At 43.1% G+C, this 14,751-nt stretch overlaps 1 protein-coding gene across 1 annotated transcript in view; it reads left to right on the forward strand.

The window, feature by feature from the left end:
• Positions 1–14,751, forward strand: part of LOC135825622 (fibrillin-2-like) — a 110,167-nt gene that overhangs the window by 77,169 nt on the left and 18,247 nt on the right. Inside the window, exons 62-83 of the mRNA XM_065338228.1 lie at positions 442–555; positions 1,036–1,149; positions 1,668–1,781; positions 2,112–2,225; positions 2,414–2,527; positions 3,272–3,385; positions 3,712–3,825; positions 4,317–4,430; positions 5,028–5,141; positions 5,795–5,908; positions 6,413–6,526; positions 6,709–6,822; positions 7,154–7,267; positions 7,593–7,706; positions 8,211–8,324; positions 9,053–9,166; positions 11,304–11,417; positions 11,862–11,975; positions 12,517–12,630; positions 12,794–12,907; positions 13,688–13,801; positions 14,343–14,456. Coding sequence (XP_065194300.1) covers positions 442–555; positions 1,036–1,149; positions 1,668–1,781; positions 2,112–2,225; positions 2,414–2,527; positions 3,272–3,385; positions 3,712–3,825; positions 4,317–4,430; positions 5,028–5,141; positions 5,795–5,908; positions 6,413–6,526; positions 6,709–6,822; positions 7,154–7,267; positions 7,593–7,706; positions 8,211–8,324; positions 9,053–9,166; positions 11,304–11,417; positions 11,862–11,975; positions 12,517–12,630; positions 12,794–12,907; positions 13,688–13,801; positions 14,343–14,456 — 2,508 coding nt within the window. The remainder of the gene's footprint in view (positions 1–441; positions 556–1,035; positions 1,150–1,667; positions 1,782–2,111; positions 2,226–2,413; positions 2,528–3,271; positions 3,386–3,711; positions 3,826–4,316; positions 4,431–5,027; positions 5,142–5,794; positions 5,909–6,412; positions 6,527–6,708; positions 6,823–7,153; positions 7,268–7,592; positions 7,707–8,210; positions 8,325–9,052; positions 9,167–11,303; positions 11,418–11,861; positions 11,976–12,516; positions 12,631–12,793; positions 12,908–13,687; positions 13,802–14,342; positions 14,457–14,751) is intronic.

Genomic DNA, 14,751 nt, shown 5'->3' on the forward strand with positions numbered 1-14,751 from the left:
ATTTGGCCGTGGTTGGCTATCACCCCTCTCTCATTCAATATTGGCATTGCTTACCACGACATGATTCAATAAATAAATGAAAAGCATTTGCAAGCAGAACCCCTAGTTTCAACTTATGATATATTTCGAGATACCTAATTATTAGTGTACTTGGGGTAAGCCACTGCAAGCCTGTGCTCAGTTTTCATCTTCTTTGTAGGATCTATTTCATCTTCTTTGTAGGATCTATTTCATCTTCTTTGTAGCATTTATTTGCCTTCTGTCTTTACAGTGTGTACTGTTCTATCTTGGTGTGATTGGTCAATTGCATCTGCTGTTCCATTCTCTACTGTCTGTCTTGTAGGTGTGGATGAGTTTTCATCTAATCCATGTCACATTTAGCTTGCAAACATGACCGATAACTCTGCTCTGTTCGTGCATTATCTACTGTTTGTCTTGCAGATGTGGATGAGTGTTCATCTAATCCATGTGAGAACAGTGCTACTTGTCAAAACCTACTTAACCAGTATGTGTGTGTCTGTAGACCAGGTTTCACCGGTACACTATGTCAAACAGGTTAGTACAGTAGATGTGTGCCATGTTGACAGCCACTGTGGAGCCAGTCTCTTACCAATTACCCTTTTGCAACACAGAAAACTGATCATTGGAGTGACCCCTAGTATATGCCTCTCTTCACACCAGCCACTAACATGATCACCACTGTCCAGTGCCGATTCAGTTTGGTTGCCCCTCTGTTGGAATTTGTGATATCAGCTAAATTATATTTACTTCTTTGCTCTCATAAACGTCTGCTTATCCAACTGTTGTTGTTGGAGAAGACATTGATCGTGTTCATAAATGTGTGTGTGTGTGTGTGTGTGTGTGTGTGTGTGTGTGTGTGTTCAGACTGTGATTTGTGTGTTGGTGCAATGGGAATTGTGAGCATCTTTGTGTGTGTCTGTGTGTATATATTTGTCTGTCTGTTTATCTGACTATCTGTCTGTACACGTGTGCGTCCATGGGTGCGTGCATCGTGTGTGCGCCTGGTGTCTACAGATATCGACGAATGCTTCTCAGCACCATGTTCGAACAACAGCAGCTGTGTGGATGGTGTGAATAGCTTTAAGTGCATGTGTTCACCGGGATTCACAGGTACCCTCTGCGAGACAAGTAAGTTATGTAGCCATGATAGCTTTTCAAAAAATCTGGTTAGAGATGGACTACGTACATCATACATACTGACATGTTTTAAGGATGCTAGATTTTTTTGGAAAGTGACAGGAAGTGTGATTCCCACAAGCCTTTTCTTGTGGATCCGAAGTGGTATGCTCACTCAGAGGCAAGGAAACATGTTGTCTTCGGAGACAATAGTGCTTGCGACCATACCAGTGGAAGTGATGTGTTTTATGATGTCAGACTTAAAAGGCATAATGTGATCGGTTGCCACCATTATTGTAGTCGCGACTTGCTGGCCTAAACTGTGGACATAACCAGAGATTCTGTATGTTCGTGTGCTTAAATCGCCAAATTGGTTTGGTCAATAAATTCAACTTCATCATTCTCAGGCGGGCTGATCGTACATGACTGTACCATCGAGTACTGGGCTGGCTTCGGAGAAATCGCATAATTATTATCGACTCATATCCAGAAAACTCAATTGCGGTTCATGTACTCTCTATTCTGTGTAGATATCAATGAATGTGCTTCAAATCCCTGCCACAACCAAGGCACTTGTTTGGACTTACTGGATCAGTTCAGTTGCACGTGTACAACTGGATACACGGGAGATACTTGTGACAGAGGTATGGGCATAATGCTTGTCCAGGTTACTCTTGTTGGTATTGTTTCACCTGTACATCTTTGCACAACACAGGAAAGTGATGAGTCACTCTTCATTCATTACCCATTGCCACCCACATTGAACTGTGTATCTTGGCTTACGTGGCATGAGTGTGAGCAAGTCATTGTGTGCTCCTGCCTGGCACATCATTTCTTAACATGCACACAGGTGTCCTTAACTTGCATGAGCCCACACGCATAGGCGATTTGTGCTTCAGTGTGTAATATAATTGTATATTTCTGCTTGCGAATGTGCGACTGTGTTTATTATTTTTCGGCCATGTGCTTTTCAGATATCAACGAGTGTCTGTCTGATCCATGTATGAACGGCGGTACATGCATTGATCAGCTTGGTCAACATTTCTGCAACTGCACACCAGGATATACTGGACGTCTGTGTGATGATGGTAAGCCACAGAACATGGATTTTTGAAAATTAAATACAGCTGGATAGCAACACAACCCAGTGTTTGTTGGGGTGCCAAGACTTGTTTGATGATAAACCAAGGATCTTTCAAGATCGGTAATGCTGTAACATACTTGATGTCTGCTGCATATGATCACGGTGCGTTTGCATCTTGCCCGCTATTCTCAGAAATCAATGAATGCTTGTCCGACCCATGCCAGAACTCTGCCACGTGTGTTGATCAGATCAATAAATATGTCTGCCAGTGTACGCCGGGATACACTGGAGAGTTCTGTGGACAAGGTACTGTGATTGCAGGGGATGATAAGAAGGCAAATTATATCTGGAGACAAATTTCCACTCCCAAACACTCTAGCGATGGTACACACACGTGCATGCATATCCACACACACACACACACACACACACACACACACACACACAGGCACACACACATGCAAGCATGCGTGTGAATGAGTGCACACACACCATTTGACCATTTAACGCCCATCACGGGAGGCGATCATAGCGATGCTACAGCAGAAGTCATGGCAACTCACACACACACACACACACACACACACACACACACACACACACACACACACACGCAAACAGGGAGTTGCATCGCACGAGTAAACCACCCAATATTGCACTGAGTTGCTGACCCCCTTTGACCAGAGCACGGCCCAGACAGGTGAAGCCGTATGTTTTTGGGCGTAAAGGGGGTCATCTTTCGTGCTGCTACAAAGGTCGTTTCTGGGTCACGTTCCGAATCAACCACAATTGACAAACGGGTATCATTATCTTATCCACCCACACTCCGTATATCATTCAAACATATCTTATAATAAAAATAAATGATTTCATAACTCCATACAAGGTCCCTAGTTCGATTCCTGGACTCCTGTCCCTAGTAGTAGATTCTCCCTTTAGAATTTACTCCTTCCCATTCCCTTCAAACTAGTGAACAACTTGATTTGTATGATACCCTTCTTCTCAATTTATTATTGTATCGCTGTACTTTCTTCCATGCATTCACTGTAGATGTTGATGATTGTCTGTGCGAGCCATGCCAGAATGGGGCAACTTGTGTTGATAAAGTCAACGACTACACATGTGCATGTCGACCAGGATACACAGGAAAGCAGTGTCATATCGGTAAGGAATGATTGGGAATCATGGGCTACAGCAAACTGATGTTCCTTATAAGTGCGAGATGGCCATTTAGCACGCGTAGAAGTGGCCTGTCTTTTTTAGGCTTATCTGATCGATGTCCCATATTAATGACCAAACCAAGCACAAACTGCTCCTCGTGTCCTTTACTATCCAAACACAAAATGTTTTCTTGCCAACATTGTGCCTACATTTGCCAAGTGTAGGTGCATGTTTGCATCAGAATTCCTTGCACCATAATTATAGTACCGTAATGTGCTGATATCTTTTTGCAGTAATGTTAAGATGATCATTGTTTTCTATCATTGTAGATGTGGATGAATGTCTCTCATCACCCTGTCAGCATAATAGCATGTGTGAGGATCAGGAGAACTCATTCTTGTGCCACTGTACCCAGGGATACACTGGCATCATGTGTGAAATAGGTATGTTCGGGTTGCGGCGAGCCATATGTTCAGCTTTATACTATATACGCATATCACTCTCATCTAGCATCAAGCAATGGTTACTCACCATATGGCCGAAGAGATGGTGACTGCGAACTGAGAACCAAGGACTGAAGTGTTGTGTCACACATTCTAGCAGCATACACAGCTGAGGTCTTGGTTCTTCTTTTTTTTCATATTTGGAGGATAGGGCACACCAGCGATTTGGAGCCAAACGTATTGCCTCCAAAGTGTGCACTATACTCCGGCAAATACGGCACTTCCTTATGAAGAGCCATGAGTCAAAATTTGGAGATTATACTAATTTGAAATTGCAGTGAAAAACTATAGTCGTGGTGGCGGTGGAGGCGGCGGCGGGGGGGGGGGGTGAAGGCGATAATTTCAAGTGATGATGGTGATTAAAAGGTTCAAGAATGGTCCGAAGGAACAGCACCTTGTAAAATTGTGTTCAATTTCCATTCCTTTTGTAGATATGAATGAATGTCATAGCATGCCTTGTCAGAATGGAGCTCAGTGTGTAGATGAGCTGAACACATTCATCTGCACATGTCGAGCTGGCTATACTGGTCAGCTCTGCCAAACTGGTAAGGAGAGAGCTGACCAGTGTTAAAACCATTGGCCTCTTGTGGTAGATCAATTCTACTATCCGATTATCCTCCCCACTCCACCCCCAGCTAGGGTGCTGTGTTGTTTGGCATAAATGCAGTTAATCCAAATGATGGTTAAAACGTGTCTTCCTTGGCGAAGCCAAAATTGTGATGCACAGTCTTATCTTCATTTTACCTGGCTAGCAAAAGTATGTCCACTCAGAGCTATAGAACAGTTACAAGTGAAGATACATGTAAAACTGGCACGAATCGGTCCTCATCATATCCAGAGAAGAAATGTTGACCCTCCTCACCTATTTTACCCATTTTACACCCCATACTGTCCATTTGTACTAGCTGATATTATACTTCCATGTAGTGATGACCTCTCTATTATTGTGTGGTGGTATAGGTTGGATTTATCTTCTTTGTTTGTTCTAATACCTCAATTCCTGTGAACTTTAAACATACTTTTATTGAAGTTGGTTTGAGGGTGCCATCCCAGACACATTATGACTCAACATTCTGAAACAATGCCATTCTCCGAATCTGGATTGTCCTCTGTTGGTATAATTATGTGAATGGTGTCTCCAGATATCGACGAGTGCTTCTCAGCACCATGTTCAAACAATGGCAGCTGTGTGGATGGTGTGAATAGCTTTGAGTGTACATGTCCACCAGGATTCACTGGTAACCTCTGTCAGACAAGTAAGTTGTGAAACGATGTGTTAACTCTATGGGAATGGGGCTCACTGGCCCGGTGATCCTGTTTGAAATCTGTACCAAGGAAATTCATCTCCATGTGTATGTGTTGTAAAATCTATCTCTCTCTCCCTCTCCCTCTCCCTCTCCCTCTCCCTCTCCCTCTCCCTCTCCCTCTCCCTCTCCCTCTCCCTCTCCCCTCCAACCCCCTCGTTTTCTTTCTCTCTGACAATGTGACGAATGGGACCATTATTAGCATGGTTCAATGCTCGGTGTATTCTTATTTTTCTCATTCAAATAATTGTTATGATACATGTGTATTGCTTTTATTCCACATGTCTAGCAGATACACTATGTTTTCATCCTCTACTCAAGATAAAATCGAGTTTTAGAAAACGAGTTCGCTACAAAAGGAATACTTATTGTTCTGTATGGACATTGTTGGCGCACAAGTCAAGTGATCCATCGTGTTAAACTTGTGAATAAGTGATTCATCGTGACTGAATTGGGTTTGGATAAGACATAAAATTAATTTCATACAACGTACACTTTCCTGCTGTACATGGGAGTATACCTTATCAGTGTTGTGCTTCATGCCGTGCAAGTCTTGCAGTTCAGCTGGTGAGAGCGTCCATTTTGCTGTACTCTATTCTGTGTAGATATCAATGAATGTGCTTCAAGTCCTTGCCACAATCAAGGCACATGTGTGGATTTGCTGGATCGGTTCAGTTGCACGTGTACAACTGGATACACGGGAGATACGTGCGACAGAGGTGCAGGATTTTGTTAATGGCTACTGTGTCCGTGTACCTCTCACCTAGTGCTCTGCCAATGTTCTTTTGTACATAGCAGAGAAGAGTGATCATTTAATCTTCATTCTTCCTTCTTCCTCACCACCACTGGTGTACACTACCTCCCAATTTACGTTCTGTAACCCTTATTATCAACAACAATCTCACCCTTTATGTAAACATTCCAGTGTTGGTGGAGAGAAAGAGAGAGAGATTTGAAATGCACTTAATCAAAAAATTGGTACTATTTTCTGTCACAGAGGCTATAGGCTCAATGTCAGATAAGTGACAAACAGAAGGAACCATGCAAAGGCTTCTGTATGAAATGTACACAGCTCACATGCACACACAGACACTCCCCCCCCCCCCCGTCACACGTGCACAACCCCCCCCCCCCCACCATCATGAAGCCATTTCCATTTCCATGCTCCTGTATGTGTATGTGTTTGTGTATGTGTGCGTATGGTGTATGCTGTGTGTTCTCAGATATCAACGAGTGTCTATCAGATCCATGTATGTACGGTGGTACATGCATTGATCAGCTCGGTCAACATTTCTGCAACTGCACACCTGGGTATACTGGACATCTGTGTGACTCAGGTAGAACTGGATTTTTGAAAATTTAATATCGCTGGATAGCAGCACTTCCAGTTGTTGGTTTGGGTGATAGGGGCTGATTTGATGATAAACGCACGATGAGTCAAATTTGGTGTTGCTGTTGCGTAGTTATTTCCTGTATATGGTAACTGTCCGACCGTTTGCATCTTGCCCGCTACTCTCAGAAATCAATGAATGCGTATCAAACCCATGCAAGAATTCTGCCACGTGTATTGATCAGATCAATCAATATGTCTGCCAGTGTAGGCCAGGCTACACCGGAGAGTTGTGTGAACAAGGTAATGTGATCCGGAAGGCAAACTATGTCTTGGAACAAATTTCTCCTCGTGAATACTCTTGCGATGATACACACGCACACACACACACACACACACACACACACACACACACACACATGCACGCATGTGCACACATCCTCGTTTTTCCACTCCAAGTGTATAAATCCTACCGTTGTTTCATCATCCCCTTTAATCACGAACTCCATTGGTAATTGTGACAAGAAAACGTTCTGGAACACTTTATTCGCTGCTATGGTTGTGATATAGGTGCGCATATAGTTTTAGTCATTGCATTATCAAGATTGTTGTCTCCATGTCGTGCCTACTCCAGATGTAGATGATTGTCTGTGTGAGCCATGCCAGAACGGAGCAACATGTGCTGATGAGGTCAATGATTATGCATGTACATGTCCACCAGGATACTCAGGAAAGCAGTGTGATATCGGTAAGCAAAGATTGTTGATCCTGGGCTTCTGCAACGTGCTGTCCCTTATAAGTGCAACGTGGCCATGTAGCCTGCCTAGAAGCAGCCTGGCCTCCTGAAGAAGATCTGTTCAATGCACCATATGAATGGCAAAACCACACCGTGACAAACTGCTTCTCATGTCCGAAACTAACCAAAAATGTGTTCGTGCTCAGTACAATTGTGCCTATATTTGCCCAGTGCACACACAAGTTTGCATCAGAATTCCTCACCCCATACACTACCATAAGGAATTGATATCTTTCTGCAGTAATGTGTGGTTGATTATTGTTTTCTATCATTGTAGATGTGGACGAATGTCTCTCGTCACCCTGTCAGCATAATAGCATGTGTGAGGATCACGAGAACTCATTCTTGTGCCACTGTACCCTGGGATACACTGGCGTCAAGTGTGAAACAGGTATGGGCGGGTTGCGGCGAGCCATATGTGTTCAGCTATAGGTATGCACATCAGTCTCGTCCTGCATCAATCGGCAGGCAATCACCATAAAATGGCGAAAGAGATGGTGACTGCGAACTGAGAAACAAGGACTGAAGCATAGTGTCACACATTCTAACCGCATACATACTAGTAGCTGAGGTCTTGGTTCCTACTTTATTCATATTCGTAGTATAGGGCGCACCAGTGATTTGGGGCCAGAAGTATTGCCTCCAAAGTGTGCACTATACTCTGGCAAATACTCCCTTATGAAGAGCCAAAGGTCAAAATTCGGAGATCATAACAATTGAAAAGCAGTGAAAGACCAAAGTGATGGTGGTGTTGGTGGTGGTGATGAAGCCTTCAAGGTGATAATTTTGAGATGATCGTGATTAAAAGTTTCAAGAATGGCCGGGAATTTCCCCAATAGATCACCCGAAAGAGCATCGAATAGTACATTGTTGTTCATGTTCCATTCCTTCGTAGATATGAATGAATGTCAGAGCATGCCTTGTCAGAATGGAGCTGAGTGTATAGATCAGCTGAACACATTCATCTGCACATGTCCAGCTGGCTATACTGGTCAACTTTGCCAAACTGGTAAGGAGAGAACTACCCGATGCTAAAATCATCGGCGCTTCTTGTGGTAGATCAATTCTACTATCCGATTATCCTCCCCAACCACCCCCAGCTAGGGTCCTGTGTTGTTTGGCATAAATGCAGATAATCCAATTCATGGTTTAAAGTTTCTTCCTTGGCAAAGCCAAAATTGTGCTGCACATTATTATCTTCATTTTACCTGGCTTTCAATAAGCCTATTGGCTGGGATCAGAGATGCACTGATTAACATCCCCAGACGACCATGCCAATGTGGCTGTGTGGAATGTTCGCGGCACAAATTACGTCTTTGCGCAATGGGCTTATAGGATGTCCACTCAGAGCTATAAAACAGTTACAAGTGAAAATACATGTAAAACTGGCACGAATCGGCACTCATCACATCCAGAGAAGACATTTTGACCCTAGTCGCTTACTATACCCACTTTGCACCCCACACTGTCCATTTGTACGAGCTGATACTATATTGCGGGGAGTCACGATCCCTCTATTGTTGTGTGGTGGTGTTGGTCAGATTTATCTTTTTCGTTTTTTCTAATGTCTCAATTCCCTCTCAATTTCTGTGAACTTTAAGTATCCTTTTATTGAAGTTGGTTTGAGGGTGTTGTCCCAGACACATTATGATCCAAAATTCTGAAACCAATGTCATTATCCGAATCTGTATTGTCCTCTGTTGGTATATGACTATATGATGTCCATTGCGTGTGCAGATATCGACGAATGCTTCTCAGCACCATGTTCAAACAATGGAAGCTGTGTGGATGGTGTGCATAGCTTTGAGTGCACATGTCCACCAGGATTCACTGGTAACCTCTGTCAGACAAGTAAGTTGTGAAACGATGTGTTAACTACATGGGAATTGGGCTCACCGGCATGTTGATCCTGTTTGAAATCTGTTCCAAGGAAATTCATCTCCATCGGTATGTGTAGTAAAATCTCTCTCTCTTTCTCTATCTATCTCTGTCTCTCTCTCTCTCTCTGTCTCTCTCTCTCTCTCTCCCTCTGTCCTCCAACCCCCTTCTTTTTCTTCATCTTTGACAATGTCACGAATGTGACCATTAATAGCGTGGTCCTAGAATGCTCGATCTGTTCTTTAGTTTCCCTTTCAAATTATGATATATGTACATTGCAGACAATGTTTTTAATCCTCTACTCAAGATAATATCGAGTTTTGGAGAATGAGTTCGTTACAAAAAGAATACTAACTGTCTTATTGTAGGAAGGAAAAGGAAATATAGATACGAGTTGAGAGTAACTCTCCATCACTTTAACCAGATACTATATACAGTCAGAAAGTGCAACAACTATGCACAAAACTGACAGAGTACCGAGACATTCGACGTCCTGACACCTAGCTTCAACACATATCTGTAGCGTTAACGCTTTGTCAAATATCCTACTGGTCTCGTCATAGTGCAGTAACAATCGACATGCTTTGTTCCTTTGGAACTGTAGCTTGTGCTCATTTTCGTTGCGCTTGCCTTCCCCTCTTTGGTCTTTCCATAACCTTGAACCTTCCAAGTTGCAAGGCTATTGGTTAGCGCAACGGAGATGTGTTGAAGCTAGGTGTCAAGACGTCGAATGTCTCAGTACTCTGTCAGTTTGGTGCCTAGGTGTTGCACTTTCTGACTGTATATAGTATCAAGCAATAGGAGGACAGAGGAAGTGTTTTTACTCAGAGTTTCACGCACTAAGGCCCCATTCACACACGGTACAAAACCGCATACAAGCATCATGTTCTTTGAAGTGGGCATGGAAACATGCGCGAAAAGTGAAAAATCACATCAACGTTCAAAGCCATCCCGGAGCGGCTTTGAAGGCGGCTTTGAAAGCGGATTTCGGCTTTTAGTTTTCAGGCAAGTCGAAACAAGTGGTTTGGTGTGTCCAGTGCGCAGAGTTTTTGTTAGTTTTTGGAGAGTCCGGTAGTACCATGCCTCGAGTTGTCTTTTCTGCCGAGGCGGAGCTACGGCTGATAGAACTATGGGGAAAATACAAGCGAGAAAAGTGAAACTATGATGAAAAGAGCTGTTGCCGAGAAGAGGATTGCAGATGAGCTGAATCTGTGCGCAAAGCAGCTACCCGGAGTGATCAGGAAATGACATACACGGCCTACCCACGGCCGCTATCGTTCACAACTCCAGCACACTCAGAGGAATACACCAGTTGTGGAGGCGTTCCACCGAGATCATACTAGCGGACCAAGAAATAGTATTTTTGAAATGTTTAGCCGTACCGGTGCGCTCAGCTCATGCAGAAATCAAAATATTTTAATTCCGCTATCGTTCACAACTCCAGCACACTCAGAGGAATACACCAGTTGTGGTGGCGTTCCACCAAGATCATACTAGCGGACCAAGAAATAGTATTTTTGAAATGTTTAGCCGTACCGGTACGGTGCGCTCAGCTCATGCAGAAATCAAAATTCCGGCTCTTCGCTATGGGAGTATGGGTCACGCGGGTCACTTTTTACGTGTTTGGCATGCACTGCATTTGACTGTGTGAATGCTCAGGCGTTGCAAGTGGCTTGTACCGTCATGTAAACGCGAATTTTTGTACCGTGTGTGAATGCAGCCTAAGCGATCATCAGAAAACAGTATATAGTATCATGTTAAAGTGATAGAGAGTGACTCTCAACTCGTATCTATATTTCCTTTTCCTTTCTACATTTATTATTGGCTCAACATCCGAGTTTCAAACTGTCTTATTGTTTTTTGAATTCTTTATTCTCACGATGGCACCATCGCCAATACGAGATAATTACTTTAGTAGGGACAGTGTTGGAGCACAAGTGAAGTGATCTGTCGTAACTGAATTGGGTTTGGATAAGACGTACATTGGACAATACGTACACTTTCCTGCTGTACATGGGAGTATACCTTATCAGTGTTGTACTTCATGCTGTGCAAGTCTTGCAGTTCAGCTGGTGCATGCGTCCATTTTGCTGTACTCTATTCTGTGTAGATATCAATGAATGTGCTTCAAGTCCTTGCCACAATCAAGGAACATGTGTGGATTCGCTGGATCGGTTTAGTTGCATGTGTACAACTGGATACACGGGAGATACTTGCGACAGAGGTATAGGATGTTGTTAATGGCTACTGTCTTCACGCCCCTCTCACCCAATAGTTTTCCAAATTTCTTTTGTACATAGCAGAAAAGAGTGACCATTTAATCTTTGCCCTGCCTTCTTCCTCACCGCCACTGCTGTACACTGCCTCCCAATTTATGTTCTGTTGTCCTTATTATCAACACCAATCTCACCCCTCATATAAACATTCCAGTGTTGGTGGAGAGAGAGAGAGAGAGAGAGAGAGAGAGACCAGAAATGCACTAAATCAAAAATTGGTACTATTTTCTGTCACAGAGTCTATAGGCTCCATGTCAGATAAGTGACGAACAGAAGGAACCATGAAAAGGCTTCTGCATGAAGTGGTACCATCATGAAGCGATATCCATTTCCATGCTCATGTATGTGTGTATGTGTGTGTATGGTACATTGTCTCGGCTATGTTTTCTCAGAGATCAATGAGTGTCTGTCAGATCCATGTATGAACGGTGGTACATGCATTGATCAGCTAGGTCAACATTTCTGCAACTGCACACCTGGGTATACTGGACATCTGTGTGACTCAGGTTAGAGCATAAAACTTGATGTAAATGACACTTAGGTGAGAGATATTCGTCAATGTCCAACACTGTAACTAGATAATAAGAAGTCAAAAAGTGTCCTTTATACTTTTCACATTTGAGCCTCTATATCCTCTATCTCTTTTTTGAGGATTTTGAGTTTTCTGTGCCATGAGATTGCTGTAATCCCACAGATCAATGTGCAACAGACCTCAGTCAAAAATCATCATATAACTGCTATCAGCGAGTTATGGCCGTTGGAAAAAGTGTATTCACATCTCTTTATAGAGAAAACTCTACTTTCAAATGCATTTTTCTCAACACTGCAAAGCTACATAGCCCGCTTTTCGGATCTGCATGCTCATTAATGATAGGTCAATATTCGTTGATACGCTGGATTACAGGAAATTAAATACTGCAGAGGGGATCTATATCCTACGTTGTCTTTGGCAAGTACTCTCATTAAACTCAAAACAAACAGGTACTATCAAAGCCACACTCATATCATGACTATAGTTTCTGTTCATGTGCACCTGTCTGTGTGCAGAAATCAATGAATGTTCCTCCAACCCATGCAGAAATTCCGCCACATGTATCGATCACATCAATGAATTCGTATGCGAGTGTTCAGCTGGATTTACCGGGGAGTCCTGCGAACAAGGTAATGTACTAGATTCTCTGCTTCCATTTTCCGACCATCTTCCTTCCCACCACCACCACCCCAAGCACACTAGGGTAGCAGGCACATTTTTGCTCCACAAGTTGAACCCTTTTTTTCTCTTCATCCCCTTGTCTCTGTATTTGCTGCTGTGAATCTACTGTAGATATAGACGATTGTCTGTGTGAGCCATGCTTGAACGGAGCAACATGCACTGACGAGGTCAACAATTATTCCTGTACCTGTCCACCGGGATTCTCAGGAAAGCAGTGTCATATTGGTGAGAGATTAAAAACTTCTGCATATATGTATTTTTGTAAATTCTTCGTTTTCCCACATTCCCCCACTGTGAAAAGCTTTTGTCACTCTATGTCTGACCACTACATGTACATGTACCATTGCATGATACAGTAAAACCTGTAACTAAAGACCACCGTTACTAGCATCCATCCTGGTCCTACAGACCACTTTACCAGGCAGAGACGGTCTCATATTCATATCAGGTTGTGCGGTGCAAACCTCTAACTAAGGACCACCTACCACCAAAGACCGCTTTCTCTGGCCCCAAGGGGTGGTCGTTAATCACAGGTTTACTGTATAGGTGAGCCTTGGTTGGTTGATTGGTTGACAGCATGTTACAGCCAATAATGGTTGTAGTCAGAAGCAATGTTATCAACACAGTGCGTCCTCCGCCTTAAATATGCTGTCGACCAATCAACATATACCATTTCCCATCAACAAAGCATCCCACCTCCGAAAACACTTAACAAAGGACACATCCTACTCGCTATCTGTAATATTTTCACTCCCACAGTCTCAGTAGTTGTTGTATTAGTGTGGTATTGCAAACACAGTAGTAGTGTGTTCTACCTTGTGAAATTCATCCACCGTCCGTAGAGGACTCAATTTCCTGAATGCAAAGAGCGGAATAACTAGAAAAAGAGAACGAGCAGTTGTTTTTCGGAACTCGAGTTTCACGAACTGAATCGATCATCGGACGAAAACAGACTTATTCTGTCTGTATAGTAATGTATTTTATGAATTTTTGCTCTATTTGCAGACATTGATGAATGCCTCTCATCACCCTGTCAGCATAATAGCATGTGTGAGGATCAAGAGAACTCATTCTTGTGCCACTGTACCCTGGGATACACTGGCGTCATGTGTGAAACAGGTATGGACGGGTCAAACCAAGCTGTGCGCTAATCCAGGGTTACTCAAGTCAGTGTGTATATATTACGGTATGCACTGGTATGGGAAAACTGTGCTATTTTTCCACTGTCAGAAGGCTCATTTCACAACATATGTCCAATACAAATGGAATTTTGAGCCAGGCACAGAGTGGCACCATCTTGGTTTCTGTAGGGCCTACTTCATGTTCAACATGGCACACTCACTTCAGCTTATAGTGCAGTATCTAGAAGTCTTGGATGTGTGCCGTTTGTTGGCTTTTGTTATGCTACAATTCCATGATTTAAGATGTTTCTTTTTAAATTCCCTGTTGAGAGTATACTCTCACACATATTTCTTGGAGAGGTGAACTTCCGCAATCAGCAAAACGGTCACCGAATAGGCAGTCATGAATTGGGGTGATGTGCATTCAATCCGATCTGGGTCGTTCAAAAAATGGGCTGAGAGTTTCCCCTAATAAATCACCCGGAAGAGCACCGAATACTGAGTAGTACAATTGTGTTCACTTTCGATTCATTGTGTAGATATGAATGAATGTCAGAGCATGCCTTGCCAGAATGGAGCTGAGTGTATAGATCAGCTGAACACATTCATCTGCACATGTCCTGCTGGCTATACTGGTCAACTCTGCCAAACTGGTAAGGACACCAAACATGTGTTCAGATCCCTGAATATTAGTCTCATGTGAACGCTATTGTCCTCAACCTTACTTACTATTATTACTACACTGCTGGCAACTAAAATCCGACCCCTCACATTCTAGCGGTCTCTATTTCAGAGTTTTACAATCCCGTGTTGGGTCTTTGCGATTATAGCACACTGCTCAGCGGTCGGATTTCAGTTGCCAGCACTGTATATTTGTATGTGTGTTGCATCACTTAATGATGCAAGAATTCTCTCCCGTTACAATTTTTTGTGTCTCCAAAACTGTTG

This window comes from Sycon ciliatum, chromosome 10 (genome assembly GCF_964019385.1).
Source record: "Sycon ciliatum chromosome 10, ocSycCili1.1, whole genome shotgun sequence".
NCBI classification, from domain to species: Eukaryota; Metazoa; Porifera; class Calcarea; order Leucosolenida; family Sycettidae; genus Sycon; species Sycon ciliatum.